This window comes from Labeo rohita, chromosome 20, assembly GCF_022985175.1.
Source record: "Labeo rohita strain BAU-BD-2019 chromosome 20, IGBB_LRoh.1.0, whole genome shotgun sequence".
In the NCBI taxonomy this organism is placed as follows: domain Eukaryota; kingdom Metazoa; phylum Chordata; class Actinopteri; order Cypriniformes; family Cyprinidae; genus Labeo; species Labeo rohita.
The window spans coordinates 24,457,651-24,480,764 of record NC_066888.1 but is presented as its reverse complement, the minus strand read 5'-3'; the positions used below and the strand labels follow the sequence as shown (position 1 = coordinate 24,480,764).

General features: G+C 35.0%; 2 protein-coding genes across 2 annotated transcripts in view; both read right to left on the bottom strand.

Annotated features, from left to right (window-relative positions):
* The window catches only part of vash2 (vasohibin 2), a 34,870-nt gene extending 26,698 nt beyond the window's left edge, over positions 1 to 8,172 (bottom strand). Inside the window, exon 1 of the mRNA XM_051139165.1 lies at positions 7,385 to 8,172. Within this exon, the coding sequence (XP_050995122.1) occupies positions 7,385 to 7,699 (315 nt within the window). The 5' untranslated portion in view covers positions 7,700 to 8,172. The remainder of the gene's footprint in view (positions 1 to 7,384) is intronic.
* A 2,222-nt stretch (positions 8,173 to 10,394) lies between these two features.
* flvcr1 (FLVCR heme transporter 1) lies at positions 10,395 to 22,800 on the bottom strand. The gene is made up of 10 exons (XM_051139078.1): positions 21,358 to 22,800; positions 19,636 to 19,780; positions 19,073 to 19,213; positions 17,999 to 18,066; positions 17,314 to 17,417; positions 16,707 to 16,817; positions 15,283 to 15,388; positions 13,956 to 14,067; positions 13,805 to 13,869; positions 10,395 to 11,623 (listed from the first exon to the last, which is right to left on the bottom strand). The coding sequence occupies exons 1-10, from the start codon at positions 22,015 to 22,017 to the stop codon at positions 11,540 to 11,542; spliced, it is 1,596 nt and encodes a 531-aa protein (XP_050995035.1). The 5' UTR covers positions 22,018 to 22,800; the 3' UTR covers positions 10,395 to 11,539.
* Positions 22,801 to 23,114: the final 314 nt, after the last annotated feature.

Below are 23,114 nucleotides of genomic sequence, written 5' to 3'. Positions count from 1 at the left end.
CCTTGTCATCCAAGATGTTCATGTCTTCCTTTCTTCAGTCATAAAGAAATTACCTTTTTTTAGGAAAACATTTAAGCATTTTTCTCTATATAGTGGACTTCTATGGTGCCCTGAGTTTGAACTTCCGAAATGCAGTTTAAATGCGGCTTCAAAGGATCCCAAATGCGGTTGAAAACAATCCCAGCCGAGGAAGAACTGTCTTATCTAGCAAAACGACGTTTATTTTCATTAAAAAAAAACAAAAACAAAAAAAAAACAATGAACATGCGATGGGAGTTTTTCGACATAGCCTAACTGTCCTGAACCGGAAAAACACAGAGTTCAGGGAGAGACAAGTGTTTAAGATTAAAAAGTATATAAACTGTATTATTTTTATGAAAATAACCGATTGTTTCGCTAGATAAGTCCCTTCTTCCTTGGCTGGGATTGTTTACAACCACATTTAGGACCGTTTGAAGCTGCATTTAAACTGCATTTCGGAAGTTCAAACTCAGGGCACCATAGAAGTCCACTATATAGAGAAAAATGCTTAAATGTTTTCCTCAAAAAACTATTTCTTTATGACTGAAGAAAGAAAGACATGAACATCTTGAATGACAAGGGGGTGAGTACATTATCTGTAAATCTTTGTTCTGGAAGTGGACTTAAAGTGCTTTTTTGACATTGATAATTATTAGAAATGTTTCTTGTTCACCAAATCAGCATATTAGAATGATTTCTGAAAGATTACGTAACACTGAAGACTGAAGAAAATTTAGGTTTGCCCAATATTTGTGTGCGCATATATCTTTATTCTAGTTTATGGCATCATTGATGTTAGATACTACTATTAGCTAACTTTTATTTGCTGGGCTTCAGTGGTTCAGATTTTCACCAGGTTTCTTAAAAACATCAAGTTGAACATGAGTCATCTTGAATTATTTATGCACAGTTATGATTTTCTAGTGTTAGAATCTGCCTTGGCAAAAGCTAAATTGATGTGTCTAATAATGCATGACAGTATGACATTACAAAATGTTACAACAGACACTAGGAAGTTCATAGCTGCAAGCATATACTGTGATCATGTAGCATTTCATTTTTGTTCATGTCTCTGTTTCTGTCCGCTTAATGAAAGTCAATGAAGTCTAGTGCTGTTTTGGACACCACTGACTTTTGTTGTGTATGGACAAGAACAGTTATTTAGTTCACCCAAAAAGAAAAAATTCAAGTCATTAATTACTCACCCTCATGTTGTTCCAAACCCAAAAGTCCATTCATTTTCAGAACACAAATGAAGATATTGCTGATGAAAACCAAGAGCTTTCTGATCCTCCATAGACAGCAAGGGTTTATGGGGTTTGGAACAACATGAGGGGTGAGTAATAAATAACTGAATTGTCATCTTTGGGTGAACTAACCCTTTAAAACATGAAGAAAAAAAAAAAAAAAAAAAAAAAAAAAACTTTTTTCACTTTTTTTTTTTTACCCAGCCTAGTCACAAGGTGACTTTTGTAACCACAAGGAGATTCATCAATCAGAAGCTGATGTCTCAACGGCATGCAAACTCCTTATCATCTATAGAAACAGTGCCTCATTGATCATTTGAAACCCCTACAATGACACTTCTAACTGCAAAAGAACAGCGTAGAGAATTAGCAATGAACAAAGGTCGTCCTCTTACACACAAGCCTCCATTCATTGGAAGAAAAGAAGCAATTAATGAAGGATAGGAAAACGGCTGTGCTCTATCTGAAACAGGCTCTTTATTACAACACATTAACAGCATCAAACCAAAGCTTGTCACATAAATGCAAGGGCAAAACTAAGCATCGGTTTTATTTTCAGTAAGAGCACCATGTGTGTTGGAGGCATGCAAGAGCTACTTGGTCACAAGAGGAAATGAGAAAAGAATCATCTCCTGTTTCCTTTTTATCTCTCTCTGCCCAGTGCAAAAGAATGAGAGACTGCAAAAAGGCAGAGTAGAACAGTTTTGTCTGTCTGTGCTGACTTCATCAAATGCATGATACAGAAGCAGAGAAATACATTGTACAATATGTCTAAAATCTGCGCCAATGTTATGATGGCAGAATAACAATAGAGCTGTTCTGAGTAGAATAACTTTTGAAAGACATGGGTGCGAATACACACCTTCTTTCTCAGTACTCAAATAGAGGTGTTTAGAAACCTGAGGTGTGACAAATGTCACAAGAACTTGGAGCCTCATTAAAATGCTGTTTTTGAACAGTGTATCTCAACTGGTTTTGCTTTAAGACTCAAATGTGACCCTGGACCACAAAACCAGTTTTAAGTAACATGGGTATCTTTGTAGCAATAGCCAACAATATGGTATGGGTCAAAATTATTGATTTTTCTTTTATGTCAGAAATCATTAGGATATTAAGTATAGATCATGTTCCATAAGGATATTCTGTAAATTTCCTACCATAAATATATCAAAAATTATTTTTTGATTAGTAATATGCATTGCTAAGAACTTCATCTGCACAACTTTAAAGGCGATTTTCTCAATATTTGGATTTTTTTGCACTCTCAGATTCCAGATTTTCAAATAGTATCTCAGCCAAATACTGTCATATCCTAACAAATCTTACATCATGATGCATAAATCTCAATTTCAAAAAATTAACCCTTATAACTGGTTTTGTGGTTCAGGGTCACAAATGGCAACCCAACACAGTACCAACATTTTTATTGTATAAAAAGGTAAACAAAAAAACAGCAATATACTGTTTTACTGTATTTTTGATTAAATAAATGCAGCCTTGGTCAACATAAGAGACTTCTTTCAAACTAACCTTTTTCAGGTCGTTTACATTTATCATCCTATTCCCTGTTGTCTGGAACATAAACCCTGCAGTTGAGAAGCACTGCTTGAAATGATCACAGCACCATTTTCATTTTAATTTATGTTAAGGCTTTCAATTCAGTATGGATTTCCAGAAAGTGTATCTGAATACAAATGACACTCTGGATATTGATTCTGCCAGTCTGAATTCTCTGAGAGAGGTTTCATTTACATCTACGCTCTACTCCACTGGCTCAACTGGGTCTCTCAAACCCTGAAAGGAGGTCAGCAATAAATAGGCCACAATCCACACGCACAGGGCCGTTAGCTGACCTCTGCCCACCCGTGGGACTGTAGCGAAACTTGAGACTCACTACATTAGGTGACGATACAAGGCGCCGAGAACATTTGTCGATCTAAGAGAACAGATGTAGACCTTTCAGTCGTTACAGTAACAAAGTATTGTGGAAAACCAATTGGTCATTCAGAGTTAAACAAGTAGTTCACTTCCCGAGCAAAAATTTACAGTTAATGTACTCACCCCCCTGTCATCCAAGATGTTCATGTCTTTCTTTCTTCAGTTGTAAAGAAATTGTGTTTTTTGAGGAAAACATTTCAGTTCTTCTCTCCATATAATGGACTTCTATGGTGCCCCCGAGTTTGAACTTCCAAAATGCAGTTTAAATGCAGCTTGAAGGACTCTAAACGATCTCAGGTAAAGAAGAAGGGTCTTATCTAGCAAAACGATTGGTTATTTTCTAGAAAAATGTATATACTTTTTAACCTCAAACGGTTGTCTTGTCTAGCCCTCCCTGAACTCTGTGTATTCCGGTTCATGACAGTTAGGTTATGTCGAAAAACTCCCATCTCATTTTCTTCAAAATAATTTTTTGAAAAGGCTGTTTGACCTTCTTTGCATGTCCACTTTGTAAACACTTGATTGGTAACTCTGCAGGGATGAAGGACAATTTTGAAATTGGAGATGATCAGATGGGAGTTTTTCGACATACCCTGACTGTCATAAACAGGAATACACAGTTCACACAGCGCTAGACAAGCATTTGCGGTTAAAAAGTATATGAATTGTAATTTTTTTTTAGAAAATAACAAATAGTTTTGCTAGATAAAATACTTCTTCCTTGGCTGGGATCGTTTAGAGCCGCATTTAAACTGCATTTTGGAAGTTCAAACTCACGGGCACCATATCAGTCCATTATATGGAGAGAAATCCTGAAACGTTTTCCTGAAAAAACAGAATTTCTTTACAACTGAAGAAAGAAAGACATTAACATCTTGGATGACAAGGGGGTGAGTACATTATCTGTAAATTTTTGTTCTGGAAGTGAACTACTACTTTAACACTTTGGCTTTACTCTTCATTTGTGATTCTTTCACCATAAATAAAATGAGCAAAATCAAATTATTTAGCTGGGAAAGAATGCCAAAAATCAATTTGATAAAGGCCCAGCTGCTAGACAAAACAACAGGAATTATGCAGATTATCCCTAATAACACTCTTGCAAATGGATTACATCCAAAAACCAAAGCCAAAAGATCTTTACCAAAAGACTGGCTACATTTCTGCATGCACAGACCACAATTTACGACTTTATATAACAATTTCTTCTCTTACATGTCAGTCTTCGATGCACATTCACGAGTATACCACGACCATGTACCATGTGAAGACTGACATGGAAGAGAAGAAATTGTTGAATAAAGTCTTTATTTTTGTTTTCTTTGCACACAAAAAGTTTTCTCAAAGCTTCATAAAATTTTCCATTTTCTCTATTCAGCTTTCAAATATAGTTTTACTGCATCAAAATGGACACAGCTGTAGTGGTATGTGATTTGTTTACATAATAACTGCAGTGTCCTCGGACGCAAGGTTATCACTGAAGACTGAGATTAACCATCACTGCGGTCATTTACAGGTTCACGGCGAGTTCTTTCCCATGGACTGTCACTCTTTATCTAATGGCTTTAACGGGAATGTCTGGCTTGTGTCACAGCCGTTCGAGTGACTCCTAATCTGGCTGATCTTCTGGGATTCACTCCACGCACCTGTTCAACACTTGCTGGTGGGGAATGTCCCTTAATAAATCACTTTAGCATCTAGGGATCTGACTCAACACTTTCGGCCAATCAGATGACTTTGTTCTGCACGCATCAGCACAATTGAGCGTGCAGGAATGCACAATAGTGTTAACTAAAACAAAAGAGCCATATAAACATACAGACTGACCCTGCGAATGGTGTCCGTCTGAGCACTGAGGATTACTTGGTCTGTGATTAAGACTCACTTTATCCCCTCCGAGGCCCTTCGTTTGCATGCTCTATGAAGCCTGATCAGGCCTGATTGGTTTATGTTTGGAGGTTAAAGCAACATTGTGAGAAAGGGACATGGCAGCAACCTTAATCCTAGAGAAAGTCCTAAAATGCCACATGGCACCATTCTTTATTTAATCTGCATTAGCAGATGCATGTTTCTGCATAGCTGTCATTGGTTGAATCAGATCTCTCATTTGCCTGGTCTGTAATGAAATTATGAGAAGGGACAATGTGGCACAGTGTTGGAAACACATGGAGGAGTAAATCCACTCATGTCACATAGTCTACACTTCCTCTTTGGTGGAAACTGGGTCACGCAAATGACAGTTTGCGATGCTATTTATACATAAACACTATTCCTGTAAATGTGTCCAGGGTTTCATATATAGGCCAATTTTGAGGTTTTTACCCAATATTTTTGAAAAGCAATATCTTATGCTCACCAAGGCTGCGTCTATTTTATCAAAACACAATAAGAACAGAAATAGTTAGAAATATTATTACAATTTAAAATATACATTTTCTTTTTTAATAAATTTTAAAAGCTAAATATTTAGCATCCATTACGCCAGCCTTCAGCGTTACATGGTCTTTAAAAAAATAATTCTATGCTGATTTACTGCTCAGGAACCTTTTTATATCATTATCGATATTGAAAACAGTTGTGCTCCTTAATATTTTGTAGAAACTGTAATGCATTTTTTCAGGATTCTTTGATGAATAGAAAGTTTAAAAAATAGCATTTTTTAAAATAAATCTTCATAAATTACACTACCAATCAAGAGATTTTTAAAGTTTTTAAAGAAGTCTCTTTTGCTCACCAAGCCTGCATTTATTTGATCCAAAGTACAGCAAAAACAGTAACATTTTGAATTATTTTTACTATTTAAAATAAGGGTTTCTATTTGAATATATTTTAAAATGTAATTTATTCATGCAATTTCAAAGCTGAATTTGTAGCATCATTACTCCAGTCACATGATCCTTCAGAAATCATTCTGATATTCTAATTTGCTGCTTAAAAAACATTTATTATTATTATTATTATTATTATTATTATGTTGAAAACAGTGGAGTAGAATTTTTTTCAGGTTTCTTTCATGAATAGAAAGTTCAGAAGAACATACTTTATCTGAAAGAGAAATCTTTTGAAACATTATAAATGTCTTTATCATCACTTTTGGTCAATTTAAAGCATCCTTGCTAAATAAAAGTATTAATTTCTATCATTTCTTTTCCCCCCAAAAAATTATACGGACTCAAGGCTTTTGAATGGTACAGTGTATAATGTTACAAAAGCTTTTTATTTCAGATAAATGCTGATCTTTGCATTTCTATTCATCAGAGAATCTTAACAAAATGTACTCAAATGTTTTAAATATTAATAATAATAATAATAATAATAATATTAAATGTTTCTTGAACAGCAAATCAGCAAATTAGAATGATTTCTGAAGGATCATGTGACACTAAAGACTGGAGTAATGATGCTAAAATATTTTGCTTTGATCACATGAAAAAAATCAATTTTAAAATATATTCAAATATTCATAAAATTACCAGTTTTGCTGTATTTTAGTTCAATTAAATACAGGCTTGGTGAGCAAAAGAGACTTCTTTAAAAACATTAAAAAAAAAACTTTTAACTGGTAGTGTATAAATGCCAACAGGGTCACTTACAGTCAATTATATAATAATAATAATTATTAAATAAAACTATTAATTTCTTTAAAAAAAAAAAAAAGTCAAATATTGCTTTGACAAAAAAAAAAAAAAAAAAAAAAAAAAGATGTGTTTACCATGACATAGTGATATGTATCAAATGGCATTACATAAGAAAATTTAATATATACCCCCCAAAAAAATGTTTTTATATTTATGTACTATTGTACTTCAAAGATGTCCAGAAACATAACACAATGACCACTGCCCATTTTATATCCATTTTAACTGACATCTGTACAAACACATACAGTGACTAACTTGCCAAACCACAAAGCATTTTTGGGCATTATATAAATAGGTTTTCTACCTACATAGCATTTTAGTGTGTGTGTGTGTGTGGGGGGGGGGTTATATAAATCAGCTGCCCATTAACATGCTGTGTGTCACATATGAGCTTCCTAACAAGATGGGGTATCATATATAATTTAAGACAGCATTATTGGACATCTATATGACACCCAAAATGTTGTTTAGGCATGCTGCTCACTGGGTTTTGACACTACACAAATCTACATAAATAATCCACTACTTTCCACTTACTTTAGGGAGGTGTGTTGCATTTCGTATTCTATCCACCATCTCCTGTCCATCAGGATGAACTTTGGTGACGTGAGACCACATTCTCTCCCAGGTGACAGTGTCTATGGGAAAGCCCGTCCTGTTCACGAAAAACGGGACCCCGCCGTCTTTCTCATCTTCCTCACCGGACGACCTACCGGTGTTGTTTGCGGCAGTGGATGAGGAGGATTCAGCAGCCGGACCGGTAGTGTGACAGTAGGTACTGGTGCTTTTGGACCGACCGTGCCTGCTGATCTTGGCCGCTGAGCCGCTGCTGGTGGCGCTAGGTCCGGTCATTGTTCAGAAGTCTTCCGAGGGGGAGTTTCCCTTGTTTTTCCCCAAATCAGTTATGACTGCCCAGCATTCATGCACAAAGACATGTTGCGCCTTGAGCATGCATACTAATGTGCCCAAACCACATAAAATCAGGTGGATTGAAAAAGATCCAAAGGTAGAAAAATGCTCAGCGATACCATTTCTGTAGCAAACTACGGCTGAGTGTGCTTCAGCTCAGAAATGGTCATATATGTTCCCAGCATACCGCATACTGTAGTTGGCGATGAGCTCCGGATTTCAGGGTGCCACAGAAACTACTTCATCCCTTCGCTAAAACCACTGAGGAGGCGTCCGACTCCTGCGGAGGGATCACAGGCTAAATAATCCACGGTAGAATAATGTAACACCTGACTGGAGAGTATTAATGAATGATCTGTTTTTCTGAGTAGGCGTGTAACCGCTTTCTCCGACGGTCTCAACAAATGGTCACTCACTCTAGCGTTTTTGATACTGTTGTTGTATCACCATAAACTACAGCCAACCACGTTCTCCTGGCTTTTCATTGGATGGAGCAACAAAGCAAGGCGGGCTCAATTCCATATAAGGGCAATACACCCGCCCGTGATTGGTCAAAATGGCGGAAATGGGCGTGAACATTCGTTGTGTATCCAGCAGGGTTTTTTTGTGAGGTTTTAAAATGTGCATTTAAAGTGATAGCGTAAGTCAAACCCAAGCCGTAAAAACACACACCACTTAAAAAATGTATGTTGAGGGCATTAACCATTTTATTCTCGCTACGTTTTTTCTAGTTAGATCTTTTTTGCACCTTTTAATTCTTTCTGTTAAAAACGGTCTCAAAACATATTTTCGTTTTTATTCGTGTCTTTACTGTTTATTTTTTAATGTAAGTTAAAGTATTAACTTATTAGTTATTTAAACGTCGCTCTATTTTCTATTTTTTAGTCATTTTTATTTCAGGTTTAGTTATTTAACACTAAATGAAAAATGTATTGGCATTTAACTTAAATTTTAAAAAGGTTTTTAGACGAAAAATGCCAATATGTTCTTCCTGTTGAGGGCATTTGAGCAGTGGTGATATGTAACAACGCCCCGATACTCATTGTTCATATTCAGAAGTATCTTTCAAATATCTACAATCTACAATCTCCAACAGTGCTGCATATTTTGGATGTTTCCCCTATAGAGCACACCTGAGCACACTCGTCAGCTCATTAGCAGAGGCTTAAAAATTTGAACCAGGCTGACAAATGTGATTATATATATATATATATATATATATATTTGGCCGAGTTACAACTGTTTGAAAATCTGGAATCTGAGAGTGCAAAAAAAATAAAAATAAAATAAAAATAAAAAATCAAAATATTGAGAAAATTGCCTATAAAGTTGTCCTAATGAAGTTCTTAGCAATGCATATTACTAATTAAATATCAAGTTTTTCTATATTTAGGCTAGGAAATTTACAAAATATCTTCATGGAGCATGATCTTTACTTAATATCCTAATGATTTTTGGCATAAAAGAAAAATCGACAATTTTGACCCATACAAATGTATTTTTGGCTATTGCTACAAATATACCCGTGCTACTTAAGACTGGTTTTGAGGTTACTTAAGACTGTTGCTCTCCTCTAGGTGTCTGAAATGAGATATTGTGCAGAAGATATTCCTTACCAACTATTCAGGGTACTTTTAGCTTCTGCTCTTCCTTCAATATGAAGTTTAAAAGAATCAAACAAGCCAGCTTTTTCGATCAAACACATCTAAAGCTTATTTAATTCCAGCGGAATGGCGTTTTATGGTCATGACTGACAAATAACAAGTGTCCTGTTGGATCACTAGAGGGCGCTAGAGTTCTAAATTTAAACCCGCTCTAACCCTTAGACCTAGATGTTTGTATTTCACTCAGGACGAACTACTGAACCTGCGTACAAACTCCACGCAAACGTTGTTTGGTAGATAATTTCAACTTTAAGTGTACTATCTATAGTTGTTTTTCTTGTAAACTTTATAGGCCTACTAATCACAAACGGTATGTTCGATGTCATCATAATATTTTAATAAATTTAGTTACTTTTTAAAATGTCTTTATTAATTAATTAGAGAAAAATTGTAAATATAAAAAATTATAAATAATAAAAAAAGATTCAAATATATAAATAAAAAATTAATTACTATAGGTAAATAAAAATCTTACCTCACAATCCTGCATAATGAGTACAAACAAAAGTCAAAATGTCAGAATAATATTTTATACATTCATGATTTTGATTTCTCAGTATAATATGGGTCTCTATCCATCTTAATCTTTATTTTATTAGCCGCTATAGTGAGCAAACTAGAAAACTAACAACGCGCAGTAAACGGTAAAACTATTTGCACTACAAACCAGTGTACTCATAATTAAGATAATACATTAAAGTTATATGGTAAGACACACCAATTTGCAATTTCAAGCGGCAAAACAAGCTGTTCTGTACAGCTAAAAATAGCTGGACGCGGATGATACTGGAAGTCAGACCCATAAAATTTACAAATAGGATTCTTTTCGTAAGAATGATCATAATTGTAATATAAAAACCCCGTTTTAAACTACAAACATTTGCAATATATTTACGTCTGTATTATTTCACATTTTGTTGGACGAGTATTTCGTTTTTTTTTTAATCAACAAACAGCATCATTTTATTTTTTGCAATTTTCTTTTTATTATTTTACAACAGCGGTGATGGAAACATGATACACTTCCAATGTTCAGAGTGTAACGCAATTGAGTTCTTGTACAGTTTTACTTTACAGCGAATTTCCTAGCATCATTTGTGACTCCCAAGTTTGCACAGCTGCCTTCATTAACTGACAAGTACACTAAGTAGAAACAGTAGAAATTGAAATCAAAAATCAATAAATACAAAACCAATGCTGAAAAGGCAATCTTTCCAATAAATATGCATCTAAAATACAAAAATCAGCCAATAAAGGCAAACCTAGGCTTACAAAATAATAGTGCTTCTTTCTGCTTTCTATCTGAGGTATGACATTTTCATAAAACCTCACTAGGCCTGTCAATGACACACTCTTGTAAAAGAACCACGTTCTTTTTTGAAGGAAACACACTCTCAATGTGGTAAACATGCTGACAAATTGAGTTGTGCTCTCTGGAAAGGACTAAACAAGTATAAATTTGTTTTTCAGGTAAAAAAAAAAGCACTACACAACATTTGATTTGATCTTACAATGACTGCATAAGCACTTAAAATGGCATCGGTCTCAATTCATGGTAAGTGAATTTTCAAAGCACTCACTTCTGTTACATTTTTCATAGTAAGCCTTTTCGGTTTACAGAACACGCTTCATTTAACGCATGGGCAATCTTCATCATCCTGAATAAATAAAATGGGAACTTACGGCCTTCCTGGAATTAATACATGTAGATGTTCTGAAATGCAACAGCAGATGTGTGAAATGTACAACATTGCTTCACAGTTGCAGTAGCACACAGTCACGTCCTTTGAGACGACGCAAACAAACATGCTGTTCCAATCACACTAACAGGATTGTGCATATGGGCATTACAAGCCCTGTTAAATACATAATATTTGGTCCATGATTCTTGAAACAAATAAAAGTATCATGCATGTACAATTCAGAGACAAATTGTATGTACACATTTCAGCCTAGATTTGGAGAAATGAATTCACAGCATATTTGTGAATAAACGCCACGGTCAATTTTCACTGAAAAGTCTTTATAACATCACAACATTACAGCAAAATAAGGAGATTTCAAGTCATCTCAGGAAAGTCTGTGATGTCTGATGTGTGCTATTAGAGACATTTAAGACTTAAATTGAAGTCTCACGAGATAAGCTAGAAGGCTCCAGCTTGACGTCACTGGACGCTTTTTCAGGAGGCAGCTCAGTGGGAACCTTCAGGAGAAACAAACATATTAAATTCATTTCTAATCAAGAATAGGGTCTGTGTGTGTATATATATATATATATATATATGCATTAAAGGAGAACTCCACTTGCAGAACAACAACCTACAAATCATTTACTCACCTCCTTGTCATCCAAGATGTTGATGTCTTTCTGTCTTCAGTCGTAAAGAAATTATGGTTTTTGAGGAAAGCATTTTAGGATTTTTCTCCATATAATGGACTTCATTGGTGCCCCGATTTTAAACTTCCAAAATGTAGTTTAAATGCAGCTTCAAAGAGCTCTAAACTAAAGTGCTCAGTTTTTTTTTTTTTTTCGAAAAATAAAAATTTGTATACTTTTTTAAGCACCAAAACTTGTATAGCACAGGCTCTGGGATGCGCGCCACAACATTAGTAATGGGTCCTTCTTGAACGATTCTTTCATTTTGAACGAATCTTCAGTGTGACTCGGGAAGAACTAGTCGTCTTGGCGACTGATTCATTCAGTCATGCATCGCAACATCCTATTAGGTTCTGTACTGGAATTAGTTCACCTTTTTCGAGTCTTCGGGTTTTTTGAGTCATTTGTTCATCTTATTGGGCTGTCACGTGATGAACGAACGACTCAAACCCGAAAACTTGTCAGATAAGAGGTGAGGTGAGCTAAATATAGACTAAAGGTAAACCAGGTAAACAATGAATTAATCTTTTCTGTTTCTTATAGCATTATAGTTTTGTCTTGTTTGTAGTGATCAACATTTGTGTAAGCAGTAGATGTGTTTGGGAAGTAACACGTAACATTTTAATTATATTTTGCTAAAATGAAAAAAATGACTCAGAAAAAAATTTGTTCATTTTGCTGAACAAGCCTCAAAGGTCAGAGTCGGTAAAATGATCCGAACTTCCCAACACTACTACGAATCAAGTGTAAGTTCATCGTCTGTGTACTGAGTATGGCGAAAAACTTCATCTTATTTTCTCCAACAACTTGAGAGGAGGACATCGTTGTACCTTTTTGTTTGTAAACAGCGTTTACAAACTTACTTGCACTTTCTTAGTCTCTGCACGTTCGCTTTGTAAACACTGGGTCTGTAGTTCCATCTACGTTCCGTGTAACCTTTCGATGTGATTCAATAGTACGTATCGTCGTGAACGCACATCCCAGAGCCTGTGCTACACAAGCTTTTGTGCTTAAAAAGTAAAAAAAAAAAATACAAATCGTTTCACTAGATAAGACCGTTCTTCCTTGGCCGGGATCGTTTAGAGCCCTTTGAATCTGCATTTAAACTATATTTTGGAAGTTTAAAATCGGGGTACCAATGAAGTCCATTATATGGAGAAAAATCCTAAAATGTTTTCCTCAAAAAACATAATTTCTTCACGACTGAAAACAGAAAGACATGAACATCTTGGATGACAAGGGGGTGAGTAAATTATTTGCGAATTGTTGTTCTGGAAGTGGACTTTAAGAGTTGGGGGGGTAAAAACTTTTGGAATTTGAAGATCACGGTAAATTTAATTTATTTTGTCTTCTGGGGAACATGTAACTATCTTCTGTAGCCACTGAAGGGCAGTAATAAATGGAAAAAATATGATATTTCGGCAAAATAAGAAAAATATACACATCTCCATGCTGTTCAAAAGTTTTCACCCCTGCTCTCAATGCAGCGTTTTTCTTTCTGGAGCATCAGTGAGCATTTGAATGTTGTCCTCATTGTGAAAGGATGGATCTCAAAATCATACAGTAATTGTTGGAAAGGGTTCAAACACACAGAACCAATGGATCAATGCATTTGTGCGACCTGAAGGTTTTTTCTGAAGAACAGCGGGCAGTTTAACTGTTCAGGACAAAAAAGGGACTCATAAACAGCTGTCACTAAACAAAAAAAATCAGCTGTGGATCATTCAGATAACAACACAGTATTAAGATTAAAGGGGATGTAAACTTTTAAACGGGGTCATTTTTATAAATTCAACTATTATTTTCTCTTGTGGGCTATATGTGAACATCATGTGAAATATCTTACTCAAGTCCTTTTTGACTTTGATCTTGCACTAAACTGATTATAAATCCACTGAGATATCTTTTTCTTCACATTATCAAGATTTGCATGGTTGAGCCTTGTGCATATTTAGTTCACAAAAGTGATGAAAAACAACACTGGACATAAAAATGAGGTAGACTTACTGCTTGTCCTTTGTTTGCACTGCTCACATTGACGCCGTGTCTTTTGAGGTCTGATTTAATCAGAGCTGTAAAAACAACACAGACGTTTCTTAATGCTGTGCACCAACGATACCGATCAATAAGAGAAAGGTCTGTAAATAAGAAAATTAACCTGTTAGAGCAATGCCAATGAGGATCCAAGCACACAAGAATATGTTTCCACTGAGCGGGCCATAGTCTGTGGTAAGCTGCCCTTGGATGAGAGTAAAAATGATGCCGAACACCTAAAAATAAAGACAGCAGAGTATGAGATGGAAATACCTGTATGTACGTAACAATGACTTATTCAAGAAGAATCTAAACCTGTTCTTCAACATATTGGAGGATGCATAGCAGGGCTCTGTGCGTACTTTTCTTTTTAGGAGCACTTAACTTAAATTTAGGAGAACAGTCAAAATTTCAGGAGCACCTTCTGATCAATAATAAAAAAATCTGATCAAAAATGAGCCTTCCCATTACAAAGTGATATTTGACTCCTTAAAGTGATTTACAGGGGATTTTGTTTTTCTAACTTTATTAAAAGTTATCTTTTATATCAAATTTTTACAAACTTTTACACAAATTTCTAATTAAAACAACAGAATAAGAACAAGTAGAACAAGAATAAGTTACCAATCAAATGAAATCAATATTTACAAAATTAATTTGTACTACAGAGGTGGCACAGAACAACACAAATTCATATTGAGATTAATGTTTTAAATATAAAATTTTGAATATAGAAATATTAAATTATTTAAATATCTGAAAAGATACTTTAAAATGAAACTAAAACTGCCAGTAGGTGATGCAAGACACTGTTTTAATTCCTGAATCATTCATTCATTTGATTCGTTCAAACAGCTGATTCATTCAGGAATAAAGCAAGTGACTGTCTTTGGAAATTGAATCATTGACTCACTAGATTTGTTTAAAAACGCACGTTCATTCATATATGAACGTGCAGCGGCTCAGTTGTGACTTGTTTCAAACTATTTTTGACGACGAAATAGGGCAAAATCAGGCAACAGTGTTATAGTCAGACAATGTTAGTCACTTAATATCAACTTCTTGTTTATTTAACCATTGTATTAAATCAAAATCTCATTTAAAAACTCCCTTAAACATTGTTAAAAGCTGTCACTCATCTTAGTTCATCGCAATCTCACAAAGTTCCATTATAATGAATTTCTTATTTACACTCTCTCTACACTTTGTTTATGAAAGGATTTGTGAAATATGTCTGTGATACATTACTCAGTGGTGCAAAAACACACACTGGTGCTCCATAATATTTTTTCATAGTGAGAAATGGTCTCACTGTAGAGCCCTGCATAGAGCAAATGCTGAAGGACTAAGTTGGTGTGCATCTTACCAGGCTGTTCAAACTGAAAGTGGTTACCATGGTGTATGGAAATGATCAACTGAAAGCTTATCAGGAAAGACCAGGTCATACATACCTGTGCAAATGCATTCAGAAGACCAGATGACGTGCCCTCTGACTCAGGGTATGTGATTTCGACACCAAACTCAAAGCCAATGGGAAGGTAACCGGTCATAAAAAATCTTTTGAAAAGAACAGTAGTGACATGAGTCAAATACACTTACCTGGCAGAGAAAACTATTTGAATATGAGAAGTGCTGCATGTACAGACATGTTTAAGTGAATCAGACAACAATGGGGAAGCAAAACCTGACCAGTGACCACTTCTGCAACTGTACAACTGGGCACAGTTCTGTCACGTTTGATCCACAAATATTCATTCAAAAATTAATTCATTTGAAAAAAAAAAAATTCAAAAGAAGAGAATTAATTTGAAATAGATTTATCTATCTTAAAATTGTTTGAAATATAAATCTATTTAAAATGTAAGCTTTTGTAGCACTCTAAATGTCTTTACTGTCACTTTTAATCAAATGAATGCATCCTTGCTTAATAAAAGTATTAAATTTCTTTACACAAATCTATACATAATATATATTTTTTCTAAACATACAGTCATGGCCAAAATGATTAGAACACTAGTATTTTACCAGCTAAAAAATGGTTTTAATGGAGTTATCTCTATCTTTTGCTGTAGTGTGTCAGTAGGAAATGTCAGTTTACATTTCCAAACATTCATTTTTTGCCATTAATTGTAATAATCCAGTGAGATTTTTATTTGCACAAGGAGTCTGACAGCAGCCAGAGATCTGATCTCATTATCATCCAGTCTGACTGGAATGACATGAAGAAACAGAACAAACTGAGACAGACAGATTAAATCCAGAAGAATTGTGGCAACATCTCCAAGATGCTTCAAGAAACCTACTTGCAAAGCTACAGTACTGTTACAAGTTTTAGGCACTTGTGTAAAAATGCTGTCAAATGAGGATGCTGTGAAAAATAATGTCATAAGTAGATTTTCTTTATCAACTGACTTCTATTAACTAAATGAAATCAACATTTGGTGTGACCATCCTTTGCGTTCAAAGCAGCTTTCGCCCTAGGTGCACTTTCAGGTAGCTTTGCAGGTAGGTTTCTTGAAGCATCTTGGAGACGTTACCACAGTTCTTCTGGATTTAGTTTTTCTCAGTTTGTTCTGTTTCTTCATGTCATTCCAGACAGTCTGGATGATGATGAGATCAGATCTCTGTGTGGAGAACTGTCTGTCAGGCTGTCAAAATCTCACTGGATTATTACAATTAATGGCAAAATGAATGCTTGGGAATGTAAAATTATATTTCCTACTGACACACTACAGCAAAAGATAGAAATGACTGACTTAAAACCATTTTAGCCTGGTAAAAATACTAGTGTTCTAACAATTTTGGCCACCACTGTATGTAATATATAATATAATATGCTGATAACAGTTGAACAAGTTGAACTCTAGTAGCTTACCCTAGGACAGCAGCAGTAAAAAAGACAACAAGCAGAGTTCCCAAGTTCAGCGTGAATGTGAACACAACCATTCCAATGAAGGACAGGATGTAGACGATCAGTGTAGTCAATCTAATAGACGAGAGGAAAAATGTAAAACACTGACAAGCTGCTTTTCCCAGATCTGATAAATAACCAGTAAAAGGATAAAATTACATGATGAGGGTTAATCATTTTAAAAACAAGTAAAGATGTGGTCACATTTATCATTGTTTGATGAATTTTCACGGGCAAAATCCAGTCATTTCAGTACAAATCTAGTTGTTCATACACATTAAACAAAAGCAAGCTGTTTGTGACTTCTGTGTGATCTGCACTTCATACATTGTTAAACTATTAGAAAGAATAGAAGATATTTCGCCATAATTTTGCTAATATGACTAAAGAATTTTTAGTAATAAAACAAACATACTCAACCAAGTGAAAAAGATTAAAAGATTAGCAGCTGCTAATAATGAAAATCCGACACTAATACGAGCGCCAGAGCTAAATACTTCAAAGTCATTTCAATTCAATTAAAATCAAAATATTTGAGGAAAATAATATTCATTTAGGCAGATATACATACTTATAGGTTTTAGTCCGATCCAACCAGATTCCACACAGTATGGAGCCAAACATTCCAGCCACCACTAAAGTCAAGCCGATTCTCCCTGTGTTTACCTCTTCACCCTAAAGAAAGAGTTTTTGAGAGTTTTTATTTCAGTTATTACTTGCTAGTAATACTGTCAAGTGAGCTTTGATCTCAGGATTTTGGATTAAAAGCTCACAATCAGCCACCAGTTTGTTAACCAGTAGTTGGCTACAAACCCCTCTAAACCAAGAAAACGGTTATTCAGAGCTTAAGGGGTTTGTTGCAACCAAACCCTCAACACTTTAACTAACTTTCAGTGTTTTGTCAGGGGCACCTCTTTCAACGACCAGATATGGACAAGTTATGCACGGTAAGAAATATCACATGATTTGTGGTATATACTACTTTCCTGGTGGGAAAGCTGGCAGAACATTCGGACACATCAAACTTGGGAATGTACACCGTGTTTGTCTTTTCATCTTTTCATTTGGACTCTGTCATGAGTAGCAGGCATGCATGAAAAACGGCTAATGAACTGCATGAGTCTGGACAATAAATCGGCGACAAGCCACCCATTCCCAGCAAACAGCACACAATTCTGCCTGAGACAGACCCAGAAAGACTCCTACAAAACATGCACATGACATATTAATTCTGAGTTGTTTGTGAGGTCACTTACCGGATAGTGCGTAATTATCATTTGATTGAGAAGTGTAGATACAGAGTAGAATGATCCAGTCATGATGCCTAAAAACAATAACAAATATTTTATAAATTATGTTTAAAATAGATTCGACTTTGTTTGCTTATACATATATATGTATATATATCGAAGGTCGCGTTTTAATGCGTTAAAAATCTGAAGGCCGTCCGTCATTTTGACGGATTGCACTGAGGGTGATCTATTGTAAAATTGTAGCTAAATTTCCACCCCTGTGCAGTTGGTGGCGAGTGCGCTCCAGTGTAGCAGCAGAGCACAGATCCGGAACAAAAACAAAACTGTCACGAATGTTTTACTACGTGTTTGATTATGCACAGGCGAGTACACACAGAAGCTACAACGATCTATCATGCTACATTAAAGAGTGCCAAAACGGTATTTATTGCTTGAATTTCCTAATGAAATGGACAGAATTTAAAATCTGAGACTTTGTTTTATATCAAAAGTAACACAAAGGCTAGCCTATTGCTATTTTTTGGAAAGAAGACACACTATGCACAGTTTATTACATTTGATTAAAATATGAAAATTATAATGACAAGTAATAATAGATTATGACACAATTTTTACGATCCTGTCTGTCAAGTTCCAACCCTGATCAAACACACCTGTCTGTAATTATCAAGTGCTCCTTCAGATACAAATTAGTTTGTTCAGGTGTGTTTGATCAGGGCAATCTGTACATATAACTGAGACTGTAGCATTAGAGAAGGTTGATACTGTATTATTACGAAGTTAATAAGCCATATACGTCACAAAATAACAGAAGTCATCTAATATTAAATGGTGTATGGTTCATAGGCACAAGGAATATATTAATATAAAAATTAAAATAAATGATAATTATATGTGTGTATATATATATATATATATATATATTGCATAATTAAAAATTATTTGCTAGAAATAAAATATAAAAAAACAGATCACAGACGTAAGTCAACAGACGCTAAAATACAAATTTAAGGAAGACAAAAATATGAGGAAAGAATGACAGAATTTAATTTTGTATTAAATAACTGTCTTTCTCACCATAGCTGATAAGGAGCAGGACAAAGGGAATGCTCTTGAAAAGGTTGGTGATTGATTTCTTGTATGAGTAGTCTTCAGCTGGACCAGTGGAGAGAACAGCTTGTGCTTTGCTGGGTGGGAGTGGAGGTCTGTCCTTAATGACTGAGAAAACGAATGAGAGACACATGAACTTCTAATTCTAATAATCTTAACCACTGAAACACTGTGAGCGATTAATGTACTTGTATTAGTTTTGATACTCTTTAAAATATGAATCACTGTCCTCTTTTTCCTATGTTTTTAAAACAGCTTTTTTCAATATTCTGACAACAGTTGATATATCATTACATGCAAAGATCATGAGCAAGGTGTTCCAAGTCAACTAGTTGCAACTTGTGTATTGTGATCTATACTGGCATAAAAGCAGACAGAAGGCTGAATGAGAGAAGGATGCTTTGCATGATTTGTTTAGACCAAGCATTAGTACACACCTCAGTTGAAATTATTTATTTATGTCCTACCTCTTTCTCTCAACTGCTAGAAAAAAAGTTCTAATAATGTGAAATGCAGATACTGGTTATTACCTAATATTGTTAGAAAGAAGAGCAAAGTTGAAACTGCAGCTGTTCCATAGAACATTATGCTGATGTTGTGGCCCATGAGATCTTTGTTGTCAACTGTGTTGGGAACAAGTACAGGTGGGAGCAGGAAACCTATGGCTACACCAAGCTGAAAAAGAAATAAGGCCATATTACACAAAGTTTAATGAACAAAGTATATGAAACAATAATAAAACACAAGATCCTTTAAGAATAATAAATACACACTGTTAAATATTTCAGGTCACAATTTAAACTACAGTATTCAGATTAGTCTGTATTTAAAAACTTGGCACCCTTGCAAAAATGTACCATGGTAACCACAGTTCCTGCTATCATAATAACATACCGGGATAGTCAATGGAAAACAAAATTGCTTTGTTACCAGTGTTCTTAAAATTATTTTCTATTGTGTTGAACACAAAAAATAAAAAAGAAAGAAATTCATAAAGGTTTAGTACAGCAGTTTGCATTTATGGGTGAACTATTTAACGTTATTTTATAATAAAAAGTTGATAATAGACCCTATCTTCTCTATCTCTTAAAATAATATAATACTATGAATTAATAACTGATAATCTTGTCTATCTCATTAAATAATTATGGTAACACTTTACAATAAGGTTCATTAGTTAACAACTTTTGTTAACATGAACTAAAAATGAACAATACTTCTAAAGCATTTATTAATCTTGTTGCATTATTAAATATCAAAACTTGTGCTTGTTAACAGTAGTTGACACACCGTGAATTACCATGAACTAACAATAAACAACTATTTTCATTAACTAGCATTAACAGTTGGCGCTGATATCCCTTTGGGCAGCGCTCCGGTCGTCCCGTGTTCGAATCCCGATTTGAGGACCTTTCCCGATCCCACCACCTCTCTCCCACTTCGCTTCCTGTCAATTCTGATCTGTCCTATCACAATAAAGGCAAAAAATGCCAAGAAATAAATCTTTAAAAAAATAAAAATCTAGCATTAACAAAGATGAATAAACACTGTAATAAATGTATTGTTCATTATTAATACATTAACTAACATGAACTAATGGAATCTTATTGTTAAGTGTTACCACACAAAAAAAGATGAATGTTATACAGGTTTGGAAGAGCAATTTGCATTTTTGGGTGAACTTTCCCTTAAAAATAATTATAAAATAATAAAGTTATTTTATAATAAAATGTTGATGATAGACTACATTTTTTATCTTTTAAAATTATTTAATAATTAAAATTTTATTTTTTGTATTTATTTTTAGATGAGTATTTTAAATAATACTACAAAGCATAGATCTTGTCTATCTCATAAAATAATTTTATTATAAAATAATCTCTTTAAAAATGATAAAACATCTTGTCTAAGATATTTTATAAAACAATACAATTATTTTAAATAATAAAAATTGATGACAGAATATCTTGTCACTCTCTTAAAATAATCCTGTTATAAAATAATACTAAATAATCAGATTGAACCAGGTGAATGACCTGTTTAGAGCAAAAATGTGTAAAAACACATTCCAGCTAAAACTATGATTACCATGGTGTTTTAAAATGGCAAATGCAACTTGACAAAGTGAAATTATGCTGACTACAATTATACGTAATTTTTAATACTAAACCAAGAGATTTTCGTATTATGTCAAATGTTAAGTAATATTTAACCAAATTTATCACTAATAGCATGTCATTTACAGTCCACACCTGGTTGCCCAACACCGCTGTGGCACATGCTGTGGAAACTTCTTTTGGGCCAAACCAAACCGACGCGATTCTGGAGGGGAGGCCGAGGATGAAGACCTGTGCTACAGAACATACGATCTGTGCGGTCATGGTGACCCAGAACAGGCTGGGCCCCACGCTGGCGCACTTAACCCACGCGCCCAGGGCATTCAGCCCGGCTCCTAACAACGCCGTCATCCTCAGCCCCTTCTTATCCAACAGCCACGTCGCGGGGAAGATTAAAGGAACATATGCGACCATATAGACCACGGAGAGCCAGTCAATCGCGATGCTTGACACATTATAGTATTCCATGAAGATGTTCGTAATGATGCTGTACTGGATCCACTGAAAGGCGTTGACGAGCGAATAGAGGCTGAACACCGCGAGAACAGCAAACCGCCTCCAGTAGAGTCTCGTCTCAAGCTCTTCGTTATTCTGCTCGCCGGGCAGCATCGCCTCTTTTTCATCCGGTGGCGGAAGCTCCTGTTCCAGCACCTTTGGATCCAGCGTTATATGGACCGATCCATTGGAAAGCTCCTTGTAGCCGGGCTCCTCGTCTGCGTTTCCTTCAGTGCCACCGCCGTCAGGCGTGCTGTCGGGCAGAACAAGCTGCTCCTGAAGATACTCACCTGCCACCATTTCTGCAAAATTAACGCCTTCACTTAGGCATTAAACGATTCTACTTTATATCAAATTGAACTAGATGTGCGTAATTCTCTTCCTGAAGCGCCAACCGTATGAGATAAAGATATAATGATGACGTTTTCAGATGATCCACCTGATAATAACGCAAGTAAGACCCTGTAATTACAAGTTAACCGCCTGAATTGGGGCGTTTCGGATCACTACCGGCTTCAGCAGCATGTGGGTGATGATGGCGTGATGTGCGCATCCTCCTCGGATTTGCTTATTCCGCTTTGCTTCGTCGACCACTACAGTAAGTGGATTTATAGGCTTGGCAAGAACCAATGAGACTGCAGATGGGGCGGGGCAAGTCTCTACAGTGCTTCGACAGCACATCTACACTGCTAGAGACTGTAAGCAATACGAGCTGCGTTGAATGGCGCTTCATATACTTTTTTCTTTTTCCAGTATACATATTACATACACTACCAGTCAAAAGTTTTTGAACAGTAAGATTTTTATGGGTTTTTTTCTCTTCTGCTTACCAAGCATGCAGTTATTTGATCCAAAGTAAAGCAAAAGCAGTAAAACTTTAAATTATTTTTACTATTTAAAATATTCTATTTGAATATATTGTAAAATTTAATCCAGTGATTTCAAAGCTGAATTTTTAGCATCATTACTTCAGTCACATGATCCTTCAGAAATCATTCTAATATTCTGATTCGCTGCTTAGAAAACATTATTATTATTATTATTATTATGTTAAAAAAGCTGAGTAGATTTTTTTCGGATTTCTTGGATGAATAGAAACTTCAGAAGCAACATTTATCTGAAATATAAATCTTTTGTAACATTGTAAATGTTTGTCATCATTGCATCATTGCTAAATGAAAGTATTCATTTCTTTAAAAAAAAAAAAAATAATATATATATATATATATATATATATTTTTTTTTTTTTTTTTAAATGTAATTTATTCCAGTGATTTAAAAGCTGAAGTTTTAGCATCATTACTTCAGTCACATGATCTTTCAGAAATCATTCTAATATTCTGATTTGCTGCTTAGAAAACATTATTATTATTATTATTATTATGTTAAAAAAGCTG